General features: G+C 35.6%; 1 protein-coding gene across 2 annotated transcripts in view; it reads right to left on the bottom strand.

Moving 5' to 3' along the window:
• LOC114256054 (uncharacterized) overlaps positions 1-23,047 on the bottom strand; it is a 29,999-nt gene extending 6,952 nt beyond the window's left edge. The window contains exons 1-5 of one of the 2 annotated variants that reach the window (XM_082903408.1): positions 22,630-23,047; positions 20,349-20,435; positions 5,783-5,965; positions 5,584-5,670; positions 5,358-5,429 (exon numbers count right to left, since the gene is read on the bottom strand). In XM_082903408.1, the coding sequence (XP_082759534.1) occupies positions 5,358-5,429; positions 5,584-5,670; positions 5,783-5,965; positions 20,349-20,435; positions 22,630-22,794 (594 nt within the window). In that variant the 5' untranslated portion in view covers positions 22,795-23,047. Of the gene's footprint in view, positions 1-5,357; positions 5,430-5,583; positions 5,671-5,782; positions 5,966-11,669; positions 12,395-12,501; positions 14,085-20,348; positions 20,436-22,629 lie in introns of those variants that run through there. The other variant, XM_082903409.1, reaches the window with a different exon arrangement.
• Between the last annotated feature and the right edge of the window lie 427 nt (positions 23,048-23,474).

Genomic DNA, 23,474 nt, shown 5'->3' with positions numbered 1-23,474 from the left:
GTTATTTCTGGGCCGCTAGGCCGTTCTGTTATTTCTAGGCCGTTAGGCCGTTCTGTTATTTCTGGGCCGCTAGGCCGTTCTGTATCTGTTAGGCCTATGGCCGTTTTGTACATTAATGGGCTTTAAGCCATTTTGTTATGAAAACTGGACCCATGGCTGTTCTGGAAGTAATTACAAAATATAGTTAATCATATGTCTCTGCAGTTATATGCTTTATTACTCAAGTTAAACATTACATTATTTATGTACTATTATTCACTGAGTTTCACTCATCCTATATTTTGTCTGTTTCTGTAGGTAATCAACCAAGAGACCAGTCCTAACCCTTAAGGCTCGTCTCTCTCTTGTCAACCTCGGTGTATCCAGGCACTTAGCTAAAGCCCGTACATTTTGTAAAGTGTTGTTAGTTTTTTTGGATTATGTTTTGATTGTCTTTCATTAATATTTTTGTTATACGCCCAATTGTGGGGCTGAGTCGAAGTATATGTGTGTAAGTTTTCTGTATATTATTTACCAAGTGTGATGTGTGATCCTAGCATAATAGTGGCAGCTCAATGGAATAGATTTTTGTTATCAAGTGCTTCCGTTCAGGCCCCATACGTTACATATATCGATTATATGTCCGTTTCTGATGTAGTCATGACCAAAACTTTTAGGGGCGGTTTTGGGTTGTGACATGGTAAGTGTCTGCTTGAGCAGTCTGCACAATTTTACTGCAAGAAAAGTCGCAATCGGTCAGATTTTGAGGACCAATGGTACCTACTCTGGAATGGAGCAACTAGAAATATAAAGAAGTAGCAGATGCACGAATGGAGTTGTGCCTATAAATATAAGAAGTCAAACCCTTGTCCCTTCACCTTTTCTTTCTCTTCTTTCTCTTTTCTCTCTCTATATTCAATATGCTTTGTGAGAACGTCGTATAACTCATAATTTAGAAGTTTCGGGGTTTGATTTGCGCAACGTCAAAGAAGAAAGAGTTGTTCTACATGACAAGAGTGTCAAATCTATCCAAGCAGAAATGATTTTTGTCAAGATTCATTTCTTAGGTTTCTCCTCTTCGCCCCAAGACATAGTGAGTCCTAATGTGTTCACACTTTGGGGTTGTGTGGGGGCTATTTTGGTTAGGGAAATGGTAGAGTTATTCTTGAGAAATTGCATGCTCTAGGTTTAGGGAAAATCACATGTTAGAAATTGGAGATTTTGAGTATCATGTTTATATTATGAAATTGAGTATGTTGACTTAAAAAAAATGTTATTAAATTGCATAAATGTTAATTACCATGAGACTTGGGTTTATTTTAGAGAAATTCATAAATTGTTATCATATTTACATAGCTTGAAAATGTGATAAAATCCTTGAGTAGGGTGTTTGAATGAGATTTGAGAATGTGTATAACTGAGAGACATGGGATTTGAAATATGAAATTGAGCCTTCGATCATTGTTATTGAAAATGGAAAAAGAGCATTTTAGGATAAATGGCATGAACCTTAAAATGGTTTCATGAAATGGGTAAACATTGAAACAGTATTAACAATTGAACTTTGCTATGAAGCACGGACACGGACACGGGACGCAGCAATTTTTTTTTTAATATATTTTTATTTGTTAACAAAAATATACATTTAAATAAATAAATAAATACATATATATATATATATAATAAATACCAATACATTAAATAAATAAATATAATATATAAATATAATACATATATAATATATAAATAAAATATAGATTATATATACAGAGCGTGAGGTGAGAGAGAGACCAACAGAGAGCTAGCCAGAGAGAGAGAGAGAGGCGAGAGAGACAAACACGAGCTCGTCGATCGATCGCAAGGTGAGACAAAGTGAGCAAGCGAGCAAGAGAGAGGTGAGAAGACGATGAGAAGACGACTGAGATGGAGAAGACGACTGGAGAGAGAAGAGAGAGATTGACAAGAGGCGAGAGAGAGAGAGAGAGAGAGAGAGACAAGAGACTTGCCAAGATGGAGATCAACTGAGATGGAGCTCGATGGAGATGGAGATCAATTTTGGACTTCAATCGATGAACAAGTTCAATTTTTTCTTCCCTCATTTTTTCTTCTGATTTTGAAATTAGGAGACTTCTCTTCTCCTCGTCGTGCCCCCCGTCATGTCCCACACCAAAAAAAAAAAAAGACGCGACAAATGGTGTGTCCTGTACATGTCCATGGCGTGTCCCTATGTTCCCGTGTCTGATACCGCTACGGCCAGATTTTGCTGTGTTTGTGATTCATAGGAACTTTTGAGTTCAGCATTAGTGAGCAAGTTGGGCTAGACATGCTCCTTGGTGAAAGTCTGAAAACCAGCACGGTATAGTACAAGTACCAAATTTCCTTTGGGTTAGTAACCCGAGAAATAAGGGTTATCTTACTCTTGGTTGAGAACTTGAGTTACTGGTTAATAAACAACCTATAACAAATGCATGAGTTGTCCACTCTTTTAGCTAACTTCGCCGAACTAAGCCTCATAGATGAAGCTTTTAAGAAGCAGAAGTCCAGTGTTCAATAGTTGAAATTAGGGGATCAGAATAGTAGTTATTTTCACGAGAAACTGAGTAGTATAGATTGCAGAATAATAACCTCAGCATAAAACCAGAGAAGGGGGACATGTTGGGGGATCCAAATGCTATCAAAGAAGAAATTCAGCAGTTTTACAAACAGTTGTTGGGTTGAGTTTGATGAGGGAATTTTTAGTCAGAATTTCTTTCAAGAACTAGGTTTACCCAAAGTCAAGCCTGATAGTCAAAATTGCCTTGTAAAAGATGTAACCGATAAAGAAATTAAGGCTGCCATGTTTAGTATTAAACCTGGAAAATCTCCTGGTCCTGATGGTATAGTAGTAAATTTTTTCAGAGCTACTGAAATATTGTGGGGCCTGATGTTGTGAAGGCTGTCAAACATTTCTTTACTTCTGGCACAATGGGCAAAGCCAGGAATAGCACAGCCATACCCTTATCCCTAAATCAAATCCCCAGTCACTATAAAGGATTACAGGCCTATATCATGTTGCAATGTCATTTACAAACGTATTTCGAAAGTGATGGCTAATAGACTTCAAGGCGTAATGCCTGAAATTATAAGTTCCTCTAAGTCAGCCTTCATCAAAGAGATCCATCATTGAAAATGTTTTGCTGCTGCAAGAGCTTGCTAGAGGTTATCATAGAAACAAAAAGCCACCCAGATGCATGATGAAAGTAGATCTAATGAAAGCTTATGTAGTACGGGAGTTTTTATTGAATGCCCCATGACTGCTATCGACTTTCCTAGGGAGTTTATTGGATGGGTGAAGCAGTGCATTTCCACTGCAATGCTCTCTATTGTCATAAATGGAGAATTAGTGGATTATTTCCCAGCTAAGAAGGGTCTTCGACTACGATATCTCACCTTACTTGTTTTTTATTGTTATGGAGTGTTTTCACAGTTTAATACAATGAAGCTCGGCTAATGGACGGTTTATGTATCATCCAAAGTGCAACTGGTGCATCTCAGGTTTGCCGATGATCTTTTTGTGTTTTGTGCAGCTGATAAGGAGTCTTTTCAAATTGTTCGAAGGACCTTGGTTGCTTTTCATAAACTGCCAGGTCTCAAACCTAAAACGCGAAAGAGTATGTTGTTCTTTAGTGGTGTTGAAGAAAATGTTAAGGCAGAGCTTGTCAATCTTATGGGCATGAAAGAAGGAAAGCTTCCTGTGAAATATCTTGGTGCCCCCTCGGTCTCTACTAAGCTTAAATTTGAGGACTGTGAGCAGCTAAAGGAAAGGCTTCTACATAAAGTTCAGAGGTGTCATAGTCAATCTCTATCATATGGAAGTAGACAGCAATTAGTTCAGGCTGTTCTTTTTGGAATCCAAGTCTACTGGTCATCCATTTTCATTCTAGCTAAGAAAGTAACTAAAGAAATTAAGGCCAGTATAAGGAATTTTCTTTGGTCAGGTACTGAGATTCATAAATCTGCTGCAAAGGTGAACTGGAAAACCCTGTTATCCTAAAGAGGAGGAAGTTCTTGGTCTGAAATCAGTACATTTTTGGAACAAAACTGCTGTGATTAAGCAATTGTGGGCACTTTGTATGAAAGCAGATACCCTTTCGGTCAAATGGATCCATACATTCATCATCAAAAAAAAGCTGTGTTAGTAGTATTGAGTGTTCCAATTGATGCTTCCTGGAGTACAAGGAACATATTGAAGTTGAGGGACACTGCCAGACCTTATATCAAAACTATAATAGGAAATGGTAAGAATACTTTCCTTTGGTGAGATAATTGGCATCCTATGGAACCTTTGTACACTAGGTTTGGCAGTAGTATTGGGCCTAACTTGGTAGGAAATCAGGACATGAAAGTTGGAAGTATGATCAAAGAAGGAAATTGGCTCTGGCCAAGCAGGTTGAGTCGAGTAATGTATGGAATTGTGCAGCAAATACCGACGACCATGAATCCAAATGAAAGGAAAGATGACTATATTAGATGGGAGGCAAGCTCAGATGGTAGATTTTCGATTAAGTCTGCCCGGCAAGTAGTTAGACCTCACCAACAGCCAGTGGCTTGGAACAAGAAAGTTTGGTTCACTTATAATGTCCCTATATGGTCCATCTGTTGGCTTGGTTTGTTAAAGAGGTTTACTACTCTAGATAGAGTTCAAAAATGGGGCTTAACTCAGAACTCAAGCTGTGTGCTTTGCAGAGGTGCACAAGAAGACCATGAACACCTGTTTTTTAACTGCAACTTTGCAGTAGACGTTTGGGAAAAGATCTTATTCACGGTGGGGATTACTACAGGCAGAATGGACTTACTTCAGGAAGCTTGTTGAGGTGTCTAGAATAATGACAGGACCTTCCAATGCAAACTGTTCAAGCTTTGTCTCACAGCCATGGTTTACTTTCTATGGCAGGAGAGGAATAGCAGAATTTTTTATCACAAAAGCTGATGAGTAATGCTATACGTCCCAACAAAACTTAGAATCTTGGCTTACAAACTAATTTGGTTAAGTTATTAAATGCATTCTTTTTTAAACACAGGTTAGTATGGTCAACGCGTTCAAGATGCCATATTAGTTAGTACATAAAATCTGTACAAATAAGTCTAGCATTTTCCTCTCAGATGTTATAGCAACATCATGTCATGTCACACCTCAACATTGCATGACGAAATTTCAAATCCCCAAAAAATGTTTGCAAGATTCCAAGTAGATTGAAGAGCAGCAAGGTTATGTCCCAGGGAAAAATTAATTCCCCAATCTAAAAGCATGGGACAATGAATCCTAAAAGTAAAACTTTGACTGACTTTGGTGGGCTCTAGTAAAACTTTGAATTAAAGCTCCTAAAAGTTGAACTTACAACAAATTTCCATGGATCATGGGAAGCTAACGCAACATCCAGGAACAGAAGGCATACATGTAGAGCAGTTGCCTGCAAATAAGTAACAAAAAAAACATTAAGCAGAGAAATTTGAGTACCACGGTCTAAGCATTTTATTTCCCTTTTTGTTGGTTGGTTTTTCTTTTGTTGGTGAGGTAGTTAAATCAACAAAACATAATTCTTACAAGTTAATATTTCATCATACCTCATCCATTGGTTCAATCTTTTGATACAAAGAATCCAAAATCAAGTACGCCTTTGCATATTCATGAAGATGGAACCAGATAACTGCCTGTGTAAAGACAATTTGAAACAAACATCATTCCAACTGAACCATAGAAATGAGGCAACAAAACAGTAGCAATTTAGTAAATTAACTCTAAAAAACTATTAAGTTAACATACTATATTTAACATCCCCACAGAAGTGTCTAAGTCACCATCATAAACAATATGTGAACTACTTGCACTAGAGAACTGATTCGCCACATTATTAGTTCCTTTAGATCCTGATACAGTGTTGTTGCCCAAATTGCTAATATCCTCTGCATGTTCTCCAGATGCATGAGCAAGCCCATCACTTTGTTTCTAAACCAAATAAAAGAATAATAATCCAAATGTCAGAAGAAAATGAAGCCGAGAGAAACCTCATAGTAAAGTATTTAACACAACCATAAAGAGCCTAAAGGTAAATGTCAACCATTATAATAGTACACATATACAAAGTATCAAGAACCTTAATGTGCTTGCAAGTGAAAAAAGTTCAAAGAATTCCATGGGGAGCAATTGATATGCACTTGGCTAATGTAGTTCAAGCATGCAACAGATAATTTGGGGGTGTTTGGCAAGAGCTTTTTTGGCTAAAATAACCAATAAAGACAAAAAAGACTAAAATAGCCAATAAAACAAAATATCACATCCTACACATCAATCAATCACTTTTTCTCTCACAACCATATATTCACAAAAAAAAAAAAAATCGCCACAAACCATTCCAAACACAACTTTTTTTTATCTCATAAAATAGCCAAAAAGTCAACTAAAATAGCCAAGTTCCTAAACGAGGCCTTATTAATTCACAAACAAACCAAAGTCCAAATTGTGAATAAGTGGTGATAGTCATAGGAGGCATGATGTCCACGACAATAGTTCAGCTTCACCATCCAAGCTATAGATGATTTTACTTGCCTTACATAATACATAGTACAATATAAATCATTTACCATCTTAGGCAACTATAGTTCATAGTACAGTATAACTCGTTATTTGTCTCATAAACTTTAACCCACTACCCTTTTGTTCTTCCTTTAGTCCCTTCAATACAATCAATTGGGATCACATCACTCCTTTGTAATGATAAATTAAGTGGTACAAGTTGTATGTAGCTTTACCATCTTAGGCAACTATAGTTAACTTCAAATTGTACACTAACATCCTACAAATGCGTTCATTTCTTATCTTTTATGTTATACCACCATTTATCCCTTGCCTTGTTTATGTTACTGAAGAATAATCCCAAAAGCTTAAGCTGTTTGGAAACGGACCCAACAATGTATATTAAGCTATTCAACACCCTCCCTCACGTGCAACCCCATCTTCACATAGAGAGAACCCATACATAGAGAAGAAAGAATGCAAGACGGGAACCAAATGCAAACAAAGAGACTTGAATAGCTTACAAACTTGCTTTAATCTAAATGGTAAATTATATTCACTAACATAGTTTACAAAACTAAGAAACAAGCAAACCCAGAATTATAAGACAAGTACGAAACTACTTCTATACTAAAAAGCTACTTCCAAACCGAAAAAATTATAATACAACTCTCATAGTTTCCACCACAAATATTTGGACAACCAAAACAAAAACCAAAAAAAAATCTGATTAAAGTTGCCAAGCAACCTTGTTTCAATTAGTTATAGACATTACTAGTCCAACCAAAATAGTCAAGTTACAAACTTAACCCATAATTGTTAAGTGCAACAACCCTGCTTGAGAGGCATGCATCTACTCGGCTGCCAACAAGTTGGACAATCACCGGGAATATACCTAGGTGGCTCTTTTATGTTGGGTGCTCACTATTTCTTTTATTGGCTTTTTAAAAGTAAATTGCGCTTCTTTCTTAAAATGGATGGCTCTGATGGACCTCTTAAATGATAAGATGGTGATTTCTCTAGTAGCAAATATGAGAAAATTTGAAATGGTGAGCACTAAAACAAATCCAAAAAAGGTAATAGTGTGCCATTCAATTTTGGAAACAACAGCCCCTCGAGGTTGTTAAACAGCTCCGCCAGTCCCAAGCCTAGGTAAAAGAGGAAAGTTGTGTATTGGGTAGCCGACAGCCAACATGTAAAAAAGCTGTTCGGATCCCTTATGAAAATGAATCCTACCATGAATCGATTAAATGCTAGGTTGTTCCCCTTAAGTGACACGTTGCGCCTGCCTTCGGGTGTTTAGAACAGTGAGCAAGGGACACCGCATCAACGCTTGGGTAGGTGAAAAATGGGCAAAGGTTTCCGCGTTTTTCTGGACAAGCACGGATAAAGAAGCTAGTCCAAGACCTATGAAGCATGGGTACTTTGAAAAATATGCCATACTCATACCAAGTACTTACCGGCGTATGGTGCCTCGTATGTTACTTCTGCATACGCATCGGGTACACAAAATACGTACCCAAATTTTTTTTTCCTTAATTTTTGGCATACCCAGACGTACTTAGTATATACCCAAGCCGTATCGTACTTCAGTTGAAACAATATTTTCTTCTACTGCAAAGATAAAATTCCTTTCACTAAACCTTTTTTTTATTTTTAGTTTTATGCTTAGGCCTCGTTTGGGAACAGGCTATTTTAGTAACTTTTTGGCTTTTTACGAAAAGATGTGCAGAAAAATAAAGAGGTGATGTGACAACTTTTAGTAACTTTTTGACTTTTTGACTAAAATAGCAACTCCCCAAACGAGGCCTTAGCATTATTTTAAAATTAAACTATGGTTTGTAAGTTATTTAATATATTGGCATTTAATTTTGATATATTCCTTTACTTTTGGCATTAAATGTTAATTATAGATTGGATATTAACAAATTAAACCATTTAATTAATTTTTACATTACTCTAAATTTAAAATAAATATTTTTTTACAAGTGTACCAAGCTATACTAGTACCCTACTTTTTTTGGATTTTACCGTATCAACATACCCGTATCGTACCAGTACCCGTACTCGTGCATCATAGTTCAAGACTATAGGTTTAGGATAGCCACATGGAATTTAAGAACTTTAATTGGTAAGACTATGGAATTGGTAGATGTCATGATTAGGAGGAGAGTTAATATAACTTATGTACAAGAAACTACGTGGACGGGTGAAAAAACTAAGGAAATAGAAGATATTGGTTTTAAATTATATTATAGTGATAAGGATAGACACAGGAATGGATTAGGAATAATACTTGCCAAGGGTCATGCAGAAAATGTAGTTGCAGTCATTAGGAAATGTGATAGAATTATGTTAGTTAAACTAATTATTAAAGAGAATACAGTGAACGTTATTAGTGCACGTCCCCCAAGTAGGATTAGATGATCAAACTAAGAGAGATTTTTGGGACCAAATGGATGAGGTATTACAGAAGATACCCGTAAGTGAGAACCTAGCCATAGGTGGAAATTTCAACGACCATGTAGGAATAGATAAACTAGGTTATGAGAAGGTGCATGGTGGTTTTGGTTTTGGCGATAGAAATGAGGCTAGAGAACGTATTAGATTTTGCGTTGACATCTGACCTGATGATAGCCAATACTATGTATAAGAAGAGAGAGAAGCATTTGATTATTTATCAAAAAAAAAAAAAAAAGAGAGAGAGAAGCATTTGATAACCTTTAAGAGTGGGTCAATTAAGAGCCAAATAGATTAGTTTATAGTAAGAAAAATGGACTGTCTAAAATGCAACAACTATAAGGTAATTCCTAGAGAGAGCCTGACGTCTCAACATGGGATTTTTTTTTTTTTTTTTTTTTGATAAATAAGCAAACTTTATTGAAGAAGTATCAAGATGATGCAAAAAATACAAAACCAACTAAAAGGCTAGCCAACAAAACACATATACGAAAGCAACACAGAGCAACTCCACAAGGGCATCAAAACAACTACTGAATCAAGTCCTCTATGAAGTCAAACAAAAGACAGCACATCTAGATCAACTAATAATGACATCCAACTATGCAACAAAGTGAACAAACGTCGTTCCAACCATGCCACCGAACACATCTCTCCCACAAAAACCCACTTGTTCTGCTCCAACCAAACCAACCACATCAAACAATGGTCAGCCAACTTCCATGCCTTCTGATGCCTCCTCCCAACCCTACCCCCAGCCCAACTTTGTAAAACCGCCAACACCGACCCTCGTTGAACCCAAGCCAAACCAAAAATAGCAACAATAAACTTCCAAAGACGTGAAGCAACTAGACAACATACAAGCAAATGATCCATTGTCTCCGCAACCTCACAACACATGCAACACGAATTCACTAAAATATGGCCACGACGAATCAGATTATCAGTAGTCAAAATACGCCCCAACACTAGTGTCCACACAAAGAAAGCAACTATATCAACATGGGATTTTGGTACTAGGTTTATGCTTTAAGGGGGCAATACTAAGGCAGGAAGGATAGTGAGCATCGTCGGACGAGATGGTGGGACGTAAAAGGGGTTAAACTAAAAATATTTAAGAATAGAATGAACAAAAAAAAGTATTTGGGACTTGGAAGATGATACTAACACTATGTGGAACTCGCTGGCTAATTGTATGAGGAGAATCTCAAGGGAAGTCCTTAGAGAGTCGAAAGGAAAGGTATCCAACTCTAAGGAAACTTAGTGGTGGATGGGGGAGATTCAAGCGATAGTAAAGACGAAAAAATAGTGCTTTAAAAAGTGACAGAATGATAAAATTGAGAAAAACCTTAAGAGCTACAAATTGGCTAATAAGAAAGTCAAAAAAGTAGTTAGAGAAGCTAAGTTGAAAGCCTATGATGACCTATACACTAGACTAGATAGTAAGGAGGGAGCGAAGAGAATATACAAACTTGCTAATATAAGAGAGAGGAAAACAAGAGATTTTAATCAAGTTAAGTGTATCAAAAGTGAATATTCTAAAATATTGGTGAAGAATGAAAAGACTAAGAAATGTAGAACTATTTTGAGAAGTTAAATGAGGAACATGGAATAAGGTCAAAAGGGGAGGAAATAGCCAGTAATAAGAAAAACCAAGACTACAAGTTCTATCGCAGAATTATGAATTTTGAATTGGAGATAGCGCTTAAGAAGATGAAATCGAATAAGGGTTTAAAACCTAATGATATTTCTATTGAAGCTTGGACATGTTTGGATAAAAAGGGGGTTGCTTGGTTGACTAGGTTATTTAGCAAGATTTTGTTGACTAGGAAAATGCCAGAGGAGTGAAGGAAGAGTATTTTAGTGGAGATGTCTAGAATTGCAACAACTACAGAGGAATCAAGCTGATGTGCCATACAATGAAAGTGTGGGAAAGTGATGGAACATCAATTGCGAGATATAGCAGCGGTTTTAGAGAATCAATTTGGATTTATGCCTGGTAGGTCAACAATGGAAGCGATCTATCTTTTAAAGAGAGTAATAGAAAAATATAGAGAAAAGAAAAAAGACATTCATATGATTTTTATCGATCTTGAGAAAGCATATCATAGAGTGCCTTGGGATATAATCTGGTGGATGTTAAAGAAGAAATAGGTGACAAAAAGTTACATTGATGTGATTAGGGACATGTATGAAGGTGTGGTGACAATTATTAGATCGCTTGCTGGAGAGACAAGTGAATTTCCAATTACTGTGGGGTTACACCAAAAATCAACTTTAAATCCTTATTTTTTTGCTTTAGTTATGGATGAAGTGAAGAGAAATATTCAGAATGTTGTGTATGCTTTTTGCTGATGATATCATGTTAATAGATGATACTAGAGGAGGAGTTAACACTTAGTTGGAGACTTTGAGAGAAGCATTTGAATTTAAAGGATTTAAGATAAGTAGCACTAAGACACAGTACATGGAGTGTAATTTTAGTAACAGTAACAATGGAAGTAAAGGAGAAGCTAGGAAGCACGGATACGGGATACGGGTACGATACGATACGGATACGGCGATACGGCAAAATTCAAAAAAGTAGGATACGGATACGGCGGGGATACGTTCAAAAAAAATATATTTTTTCACAATTTTTAGTAATGTAGCATACACAAAAATAAAACTTCAACAATTTTTAGTAATGTAACATACATAAAATAAAACTTCAACAATTTTTAGTAATGTAGCATACATAAAAATAAAACTTAAAACAAAAGACAACTTGATAAAAAAAGAGAGATTCCTATGAACTAAGAGTCTTCAACATCAATAGGTTCAACTTGTTCCCCTTCATCAGTGAATATCACAGCTTCCATATCTGGTTCATCAAGAGAAAGGCTTGCAATTTCAAGTAAGCCTGCACCCTCCAAAGAATCAAAAGCATCTCCACCAACATCCCATAACTTAGATTCTCCTTCAATGTACTGTCGACTTCTCCTTGATAGGAGACGAAGATTGTTGTGCACAAAAACCAAATCTTCAGCACGTTGTGGTGTCATTTTGTTTCTTTTCATGGAGTGAATAAAGGAGTAGGTGCTCCAATTCCTTTCACAGCATGATGAGGAACATGGCTGGCCAAGCAATTTTAATGCTAAAGATTGAAGCATAGGAGCAGGAGACCCATGTGTAAACCACCAAATAAGTGGATCCAATACTCCTCTATCAATCTTTGAGTCAAAATCTCCAAACATATCCAAACCTCCTGAAAACTTGGCATATTCCACATTTACAGCCCGTCTCTCCTCTAAATTTGGAAAGTATTTCTTGAAGCACTTGTTTCTCATACTTGAAATTTCTTCATCCCTATGAGGAGGGACACGATTGGGATTTTCATCAAGCCACGTTGAACTATAATACCTAGATTACAACATTAGAAAGTTTTAAAATTAAATTATGTTATTCATATTAAAAGACAAATGTCAACAAAGAAATGTAATTAGTAAGAGTATGAATTAAGCTATTACCTTGGATTCAAAGAATGTGCAAGGCAATGAAGAGGAGTGTTACTTTTGGACCACCTCTCAACTAGTATATTGTGCACAACGGAATAAAAGATTGATTCCTCATGATCTAGCTTCCCTTCATGCCTAAAGATGCTCGCCTTCACCTTTTCAATCATGGTGTCCCACATTTCATAGACTAAGTGAAGGCATGGTTTGTCAGTGTCACAAAACCTAAGCATCTCATAGATAGGCAATGTAAAAGTCAAAATATAATCAATCTTATCCCACCACACATCATTCAATAATTTTTCCTTCACAGATGTGGCTTTCCCAACATCGTCTTCTTTGTAAGAAACCCACTGGTCACTAATAACCATTGATTGGAGGCCACGCTTTATAAGTTTAAACCTTTTGAGCATGATAATGGCAGATGCGAAACGTGTATCTGCAACAGCAAGCAACTTCAAGGGTACAAATTCATTGAAAATAGCTAGCCGCATGGAATGGTTCATGATGAAGTTTTTGATAAACATCACATCATCAACACAAAGTGTGATCCAGTGACATTCATCATAAGCAAAAGCAGTACCCCCTGTTTCCTTTGGAGCACAAATGTTCTTAAGAGCAAGATTCAATGTGTGAACTACACATGGTGTCCAAAAGATATTCAGGTACTTACTTTCAATGAGTAAACCAGCTGCACTACACACGGGAGCATTATCTGTAATGACTTGAATGACATTCTGATGTCCAACTTCTTCAATTGCTTGACTAATTAAGTTGGAAATAAAAAACTTATCTTTATGCTCGCCTTCACAATTAACAGCTTTCAAGAACACTGCCCCAGCTTCTGATGCTCCCATAAAATTAATAAGGGGCCTTCTTTGAGAATCAGTCCATCCATCTGAAACAATACTCAACCCTTTTTCCTTCCATGATGCTCTAGTTGGCTCCAACAACCTCTCTACATTAGCCCTTTCCTTTTGAAGCAATGTAGTCCTCAACAAGTTATAACCAGGTGGTACATAACCAGGAATTGGATTGTTGGCAGCAAATTGAAATGCACTAACATAATATGGGTTCCTTGATAAATGAAAAGGTAACCCCGCTGAATAAAACATGCGAGCAATCTCAGAATGTAATTGTTCACGAATAACTGGGTTGAATGCCTTTTCTAGAGCAGAAGTTCCAGTAGCTTTTCTTTTTCTTGGCTCATACCCCTCCATCCTAAATCCTCCAATATCTAAAGCCCCTGAACTTGTTGAAGTAGATTGGGTGGAAGGTGGTAAAGGAACTTTTTTAGGCATAGCCATCTTTAACCTCTTCTCAGCTTCTTCAATTTTCTTTTGCATTTCAGCAAGGTGTTGTGGAGTCACTTTGGGGCACACTCTAATCCCATTGCCAGAAAGTTTTAACAAATGTGCCTTGACCCTAAAGTATGACCCCCTGTACTCTTGTTGACAGTAATTGCATTTAAACCTAGTATTACCACCTCCTCCCAATTTTTCTAGTTTTGTAACATAACACCAAAGAGGAGCATGATCATCTTCTTCCATTGGTGTACCACTTGTTGAACCTAAACTTCCCGTACCTGAACTCATTTCCTAAAATTTATGGTAAACAAATAAAAAAAAACATTAATGTAGCATCACCCATAACAACCATAATGCATCATCCTCATCCATAACAAAAAATTCATCGATTCAATTAAATTTCAACAATTTTAACAATATAGCATCACCCATAAGAACCATAATGCAATTCAATCCCAAATTAAGGGGGAAAAAATTTACAAAGTTCATTTATTTATCAATAAATTTATTTATTTATTTATTAATAAATTTTTTTTACCTTATTTGATTTATTAATAAGTTTACAAAGTTTATAATTTTATAAGTTGACAAATTTTATTTTTAATAAGTTTATTTATTTATTTATTTATTACTAAGTTTTTTTTACCTTATTTTATTTATTTGTTTATTTGTTTGTTTTATTCAATAAACTTATTCAATTTGCAGAGTCTACATATAAGAGTTTTTTTTTTTTTTTTTTTTTTTATACGTGATTTGTGATTTGCAGAGTCTACGTATATAAAAATAAATAAATAAATAAACATCCAAGTCCAGAAACAGATCGACATCTCGATCGAACCAGAGTCGAGACAGACAGATCGAGTGAGATCGAGAGGGAGAGGGAGAGAGAGAGTTCGTGACAGACAGAGGAAGCGAAAGGGAGAGAGAGATGAACGAACCTGATCGAGATGAGATCGATCGGCGAGCTGTTCGAGACGATCGGCGAGCTGTTCGCGACGATCAACTGTTCGCGACGATCGGCGAGCTGTTCGAGACGATCGGCGAGCTGTTCAAGACGATCGGTGAGCTGCTTCTCCTCCTCCTTCGCGGCTGCGTCGAATTCGTAGGTAAGACAGAGTTTGGTTTGTTATTTTTCATTTTTTTGTGTTTAATTTCATCTTTATTTTCATATTTTACAATTTCACCCCATTTTAAGTTTTTTAAATTATTTTTTTGCCCCCGCCGTATCCATACCGTATCCATTCCGTATCCATACCGTATCCTCCCGTATCCGAGACGTATCCGAAATTCAAAAATTAAAAAAAAAATACGAATACTCCATTTCCCGTATCCGATACGTATCCTCGCATATCGGGCGCGTATCCGTATCTGATACGTATCCGATACGCATACGTGGCCTATTTCGGAATATCCGTGCTTCATAGAGGAGAAGTGAAGATTGAGAACCAAGAACTACTTAAGAGTGAATATTTTCATTCTTTAAGATCAATTATCACAACGGCTGAGGAAGTTGGAACAGATGTAGTCCACAAAATTAAGGCGGGGTGACTTAAGTGGAGTGTGTCTGTGGTACTGTGCAATAAACGAGTACCCACCAGACTAAAAGGAAAGTTCTATAAACCGAATATTAGACCAGCAATATTGTATGGGACAGAATGTTGAACAATTAAGAAAAAATATATAGATAAGATAAGTGTTGCTGAAATGAGGATGCTAAAGTGAATGTGTGGAAAGACTAGAAAAGACAGAGTTAGCAATGAATATATTCATGAATAGATAGGAATAGTACCGATAAAAGACAATTTAAGAAAGAATAGATTGAGATAGTTTGGTCATATACAACAAAGACCAATAAAGACAGTAGTGAAGAGGTGCAATACAGTGACGGTAGATGGAAGTGTTAGGGAAAGGGAAAGACCTAGATTGACGTGGACTAGTGTAATAAATAGAGATATGAATTTCCTTAATTTGACTAACCAAATAGCCGTTGATAGAATCGAGTGGAGAAAAAGAATTCATGTAACTGACCCCATTTGATGGGATTTAAGACTTGGTTTGGTTTGGTTTAGTTTAGTTTGGTTAATAATTTGTATTTTTTTATTTTTTTCAACTTCTAGTGTTGCTTGATTACATAAACTACTTGGGATTCTATTCAAACTTATGATTGACTTGTTTATGATGTACATTTTCAATTTATTAGTTTATACTTTTATAATTACTTTTATATTGAAATTATGAAGTTTTAGTGAATAGACATTACTATATTTGAAGGTGAATTTGAATAATTAACTTGCATAATTTTTTAAAGCATGATTTCCGAAGTGTAGCCTATGTTATTCAACACAATGTACATATCATTACTTTTGCATTGTCTTTTATGACCATTTCGAGGTAAGATCAGAAAGATAATGAATAAAACATCACCAAGCAACATACATTGCATGTTTTAAATTAAATAAATTTATAAATGACTAAATGACTTCCATACTAAGTTAGCCAACTAGGAGATTACCCAGGTACCTGGGCTATTATTACTGAGGGTTACCATAGCATTTTGGCAACTATGATTTGACCCGCTACACAATTGTCAAACAAAAATAATAATCTACAACATCATTCCTCTAAAAGTAAAAAACATAGCCCACTTCATTGTCACTCGTCAGGTGGTTGTTTAATAGTGGCCACTTTTGCTTATTTATAAAGTTAGAATATATTACACAGCAAAAATTAGGAGGAAAAAAAAAACAGTTACAATATAGGGTTTCAACCTTGTGCGCACATTTTGGTGTTTGAAAGTTTCAACCAATAAAACCCAAAGGCTAAAGTTGTTTCTATTTTATCAAACCTACCCATGCAAGTAACTTTAACATATATGGTAGGGTGTTTATGTAAACATTTGAACAAGTAGCATTCAACCCAAGGCTTGTCTAATATAATATGCTCAACCCAAAGTTGACTTTGCACCTTTTTGCAAAAGCCCGAAACAAGCTAAACCATAACTTCTAGTTAACAAACTTGAGCTTCCTCATTCTTCGTTATATTCAGCTTGTACGCAACCACAAGCCCTTTTTTTAAAAGACGTTTTCCTATGCGAAACTGTTCATATCATGGTATAGTTAACCTTATAGTTGCCTTGTGAAACCATACCTTTAACTGGCTCCATGTTTTAACATACTCAAAAATTTAAGGCATGTTCGGTTGTGTTTTCATTCATCATTTTTGTTTTACATGTTTTCATAAACAAAAGCAATGAAAACTTCAAAATCACCCATCATTTTCATATTGTTTTCATTTTTGTGTGAAAAATATTTTCAAAATTTTGAAATACAACTTTTGTTGTTTCCTAAAAGTAAGTAGTTTTTTAATAAAAGAATTCCAAAAATAGTGTTCAAAAATAAAAATACAATCAGGTTCTTAGAATCCTTTTTATTTCATCCTGTGTGTTCTAATTATATAAGCAACATCTTCCCTAATCTCCATTCCTTACAGTCTGTGTGTTTGGTCGGTCGCCTTTGGGTATTTCTTATCCATCAAGCTTCAAAGGACCTTATTTCCACTTCTTGTTTAACAATTTTTTTTTTTGCTTTTTTTCGATAAATAACAAATATTTTTTGTTATATAGTCAAGTGCTATACAACAAATATAGCACTCGACTATGAAGCACCGACACTTAAAAACAAGTGCCGTATCTGTGTCGAACACATGGACACGGCAGGGACACGTGGACAAAGTACGGGACACACCACATGGAGTGTCCCCTTATTTAATTAATTTATTTTCAAGGAATGCACCTGAGACACTTTAGGGACACACAAGGGACATGCCTAGTTGTCTTTTCCCCCGTTTTCTTTAGTTTTTGATGAATGTTGAATGTTTATTATTTTTTACTTAGATTTAAATACATAATAAACCATCCATAAAAAAAATATAAATTATAAGTGTTAATTAAAAAGTAATTTTTTAAAAATATATATAAAATTGAAGTCAATTTTTGTTAATATTGATTGTTTGTGAATGTAATATCAATTTAGCAAATAAACAAAAATATATGAATACATATTTTATTGTCATGTCCAAGCCGTGTCCATGTCCCCATTTTTTTTAAATCACTGTGTCCCGTGTCCAAATTTATGTCTGTATCCATGTCCGCATCCATATCCATGTTCATGATTCTTAGGCACTCGATATCTTTTGTTTAGTAGCAATCTATGAAACACATGTACTGGTACAGGTACGCCGATGCAGTGAAACCTAAAAAAAATAGGATATAGGTACGGCTAAGGTACGACAATAAATTTTTTATTTTTTATATTTTATAGTTTGAGATTCAACCTATTAATCGAAGTTCAATACCAAAACTTAAAAGAGAAATTACAAAACCAAAAGAAAAATCATTGTTCAACAATAACAATACCAAAACAAAGTCCATGAGCTATTTTAATGTTATTAAATAGGAGAAATTATAAAACAAAGTTTCATTCCAAAAGCAAGTTAAGCAAAATTTGAAAACTTGAAATTTCAATTTTCACTTCCATCAACTTTATCATTGAATAATACATCTTTCATCTTTGGCACATCAAGTAAAGGATTTGCAATTTCAAGTAAATCAGAATACTTTAATAAATTAAATATATCTTCACTGATGCCCCATAGCTTGGTGTACCCTTAATGTACCCATCTCGTACCCACAGTTAGATGTACCCCATTTGAAGTGGTGTATGGTCACACCCACCTAATCTTCAGGATTATATAACCATAACATCCAATGTGGCTATTGTTGAGCAAGAACTATTGCATAGATAAGCAATTATCAAAGATTAAGAGAGAGAATCAAGGAGACCCAAGAAAGAATGAAACATATCTATGATTCCAAGATATAGAGGCGGAGCTACAAATAAGTGATTGGTGTAATTAAAGGCGCAACCATATAGGTGTATGCATTGTTGTCAAATCATGAAATCATGATTTGAAGGTGCAACTGTATAGGTGTAATTAAAGGTGCAACCGTATAGGTGTATGCATTGTTGTCAAATCATGAATCGTAAGATTCACTTTTTTTAATATAACATATAATTTTATACATGTACATACATATAAAAATAGACACATAGGGTATAAAATAAAACAAAATAAATATCAATATAATTAAATTGTATATACATATAAACAAATAAAATCACATATATCAATATAACTTATTGATATTTCTTGATAGAGAAGCAAAAACATCGTTTCATGTATTATGCAAACAAAAATAACATAACTAAATCATAGTAAATAATAGTGAATCATAATGAATCGTAGTGAATCACAAATTAAATTGCATGATTCACTCAATTTTCGATTCAACATGATTCAAATCGTATGGTTGAACCTCATTAAATTGTATCAATCGAATCATGAACTGCAATATTCTAATCTTAGGTGTATGTTTGTGTCCATACAAAAAAAATGAAAACACTCTCCTAAGTATTATGGCACGTTTATCGTTATGCCCAGTGATTCCACATTTGCTCGATTTTACATGCGTCTCTATTCATGCAAATCTTAACTAATCTCACCATTCAATCTAAACTACCACTAGTAAGCAAAGAAGATAAGAATCAACTCCAAGTTCACAAGCCATTTTTTATCATCAAGGCAAAGGCGAAGGTAAAGGCAAAGGCAAGAGGTTTTAATCCACTAGCAAGGGGACTCACCAATCGAAGCAACATTGGAGGATCTTGATTTTATTAATAATCAATTAGCATAATTTGTCCTTGAAGACTAGAGCACTATCCAAGGGAGCAGATTTACAAACTGTTCAGTTGTATTGTCATGTAGGTCCATTACGAATAAATTAAAGAACTAATAATAAGGTTACTTTCCACTGGGTTTTCCATTTTCAATTATGGCATAAAACATTGAAATAGTGTTCATTTAATAAACGGAATGAATAAAGAAAGATCAAGGGATCACTGCAAAATATGAAAAAATGTCCAAACTAGAGGTCCTCACGAAGGATCATACTCAATCACAAGCACTTCCAAGAAACAACAAAACCACTAGGTCCCTAAGCAATAGATATTGCTTTATTTTCAAGAAACTAAAAAGAGAAACGTTCTAACACTCCAAAAAATGTAGTAGAAAGCTAGATGCTTTAACAGCCAGACTCAGACTTCGGCTCAATTACAGCTTGAGCCTTTATAACCAGCAAAGAGCAGCTACAGTAGATTGACGGTTTAGCCTGATCTTGTGTCTACGTCACATATGCACCTCACATATTCCTTTCTTTTAACTTCCATGATGTCTTCTTTTATATTCTATCAATGATTATCCATATCCCAATCCTGTAATTGTCTTGACCTGTTGGCCATATATCAAAGTTTACATACTATCTTTTCTCCAATTAATTCACCTTCCAAAACATTTTGAGGCTATTGTTTGGATACATGTCACAATAGTAGCACAAATAGAGCACAAAATGTAGATCCAAGAAGATGAATGAAAGGAAGTAGAAATCAACCTATTCCATGACCACAAAGCATTAGTACCAACTACCATATTAACACATACCTTAACATTATTAAGTACTTCAAATAACTTTTTGGGATCTGAACACCCATCCTGAAAGTATCTTGCAATAGCAATATTGTGAAGAACCTGAAAATACATCACACAGTCTGCAACTTTAAATAACATACAAGACGCAAACAAACAATTATAACAAATTAATTTGACAATCGAGCAAAAAACACATAACTTCTAACTTTGTAGTAAGTAAAGCAACAATCAATGGACAATCCTTTTAGACAAGGTTTGAATCAAAATCTGTTAGAATTTCCCATCTTTACCTTCACCTACTCCACTACACACTCCACTTCACCTACCTCCACTTCACCACACACTCCACTTCACCTAACCCACTATCACCTCCACTACACCTACTACCACATTTTCTTCTATATATAGATTGTATAGGAATTGTAATTAATCAATACATCAATCAATAATATACATCTCAATTTATTTTTTACATGGTATCAGAGCAAGGTTAAGAATTTAGTATTTTTCGCTTCACCGGCGGGCGGCAACCTCGCCTTGGCCGCCCGCCGGACCTCAACCTAGTCCGCTAAAATTTTCTACACATACCTTCACTCCCAAAATCCCTCTGGGACATTTCGTCGAACACCATGTCTGCAACCATGATAGTCCACCAACAACACCACAACTCCGACTAACCCCATTTCTCCGGCGAGAACCCGAACTCTATAAACTGTCCCGACATTTGATACCGGTTAGCTTTTTCAAGGGTCCGACAAGACTCTGTAAACTGTCCCGACATTGATTCCGGTTAGCTCCTTTATGGGTCCGACAAGACTCTGTAAACTGTCCCGACATAGATTCCGGTTAGTTTCTACAAGGGTCCGACAAGACTCTGTAAACTGTCCCGACATTGTTTCCGGTTAATTTCTACATGGGTCCGACAAGACTTTGTAAACTGTCCCGACATTGATTCCGGTTAGCTCCTTCATGGGTCCGACAAGACTTTGTAAACTGTCCCGACATTGATTCCGGTTAGTTTCTACAAGGGTCCAGCAAGACTCCGTAAACTGTCTTCTACAATGGTCCGACATGACCCCATAAACTGTCTTCTACAATGGTCCGACATGACCCCATAAACTGTCTTCTACAACAGTGTCCTCTACAACGTTATGACACCCCATACAGTGTCTTCACCAACGGTCTGACACGACCATACAGTGTCTCCTATCCTTTTTTATTTTTATGTATTTTCTTGTTTTGTTACTCTCTCCAAACTCAAGTTGGTTAGTTTCTCTCCTCCTTGAGTTTGCGGGGGGCTGTTAGAATTTCCCATCTTTACCTTCACCTACTCCACTACACACTCCACTTCACCTACCTCCACTTCACCACACACTCCACTTCACCTAACCCACTATCACCTCCACTACACCTACTACCACATTTTCTTCTATATATAGATTGTATAGGAATTGTAATTAATCAATACATCAATCAATAATATACATCTCAATTTATTTTTTACTCTACATTAAGACTGCTAATAACATCAGAAAATACCCTAAAAGTTCTGAAACTACTCCTATTTCATTAAATAGAAGTAATAAACAGAAAAATAATAAGAAAAGTAAAAAGAACACTAGGATAAAGAAGGAAGGGGGGGGGGGGGGACAAAGCTACTAATTTTACACTCGCATCGCATCGCATCGCATCGCGTCGCACTGCATTTTTGTAACTCACAATAATAGCATGGCCTATTGTTGGAATCTAAGTTTAAGTTTTTCCCAAGTGAATTTGGTAGAATTAGATTAGTAATATGTTCAAAATTACAAGACTTGTAGGGTGAAGCACTAGGTTTCTCAGACAGACCCCCTTCCAGGCACAAGTTACAATATCAATATGGTATCCCACAATCCTTGGTACAGCACAAGGAAACTTATAAAAATCCAAGTAAATAATCAATCTTAATTGCCTAATTAAAGATGTCATTTTGCTTGCAAAGACTATTGCGGCATAAAATCGAATGCAGGACATTGATAGCACATCAGAGGTAATTTGTCAGGACTCGAAATTGTATACAGAATAACTACTGAGAATTACTAAAATTTAAAACAACTAAGCAGAATGATACATTCATTTCTTAATTTCATCGTTTGACGTAGAATGCATTTTCCCACAACATGAGGATCAACTCCACTACCCATTTCAAAAACAAAATACAAGAAAAATGAAAATAAAAAAAATACAAACACTTGAGATTCATATACTGTAGTTGATATATGTATGGAAAAGATTTAAAAAATAAAAAAGTAACCTTGGGATCGTCTCCTTTGTTCTGCAAGAGCTGATTCAATATATCCACGCATTCCGAAAACTTCCCCGAATGGAAGGCCAAACTGGCGAGCCCCGCGGTGGCAGACAGAACGGTCTCGTCCTCCGCAGACGGCGACGACGAAGAAGAAGAATCCTTGGAATCCATTCCCAGATCGACTAATCGACAACGCTCTATATTCAAATCCCAAAACCCTAACTTTTACCGATCACACGCTAAAGTCTCTCTATCGCTCATTTACATACACCAATTCGAATAGATTGCCGTCCCGAAACCCTAAGGTCCCGACCTGAATAAGAACACCACCTGCGAGAGACTGTTTTCCAAATGGGCGAGAGAGAGAGAGAGAAGGGAGAGAGGGAGAGTTGGATGATTTGGATGAAAGATATTAACCAAATATATTTTTAAAATATAATTTAAAATTATTTTTAAAACCTTTTTTTTTCTTTTATTATTATTATTCAAATAATTAATCATTTTTTTTCTCCTTTTACATTCATTCACTTTCTGTATATTAATTAATCTACTTTATGTATATTAATTAATCTTATATCTACTCTCTCCTTTAACATTCTTTCACTTTCTATATATTAATTAATTAGAAAATAAAAAAATTACAAATCATCTCAAAATTATCTTCAAAATTCATAATTAAATAAATTTTCTATTTTTAAATTATAATTTAAAATTTAAAATTCAAAATATAACTTTACATTCAAATTATAATTTTAAAATTAAACAAAATAGACTTCTATTTAGGAGGACTCACTTTGCTTTGAGCCCTTGGAGGGATGGAGTCTGATTCGAAGCTGGCGCGCTACTTACTG

The sequence above is a fragment of the Camellia sinensis genome, chromosome 13, assembly GCF_055761805.1.
Source record: "Camellia sinensis isolate YWXY chromosome 13, ASM5576180v1, whole genome shotgun sequence".
Taxonomy (NCBI): domain Eukaryota; kingdom Viridiplantae; phylum Streptophyta; class Magnoliopsida; order Ericales; family Theaceae; genus Camellia; species Camellia sinensis.
This window is presented reverse-complemented; position numbering and strand designations above follow the sequence as displayed.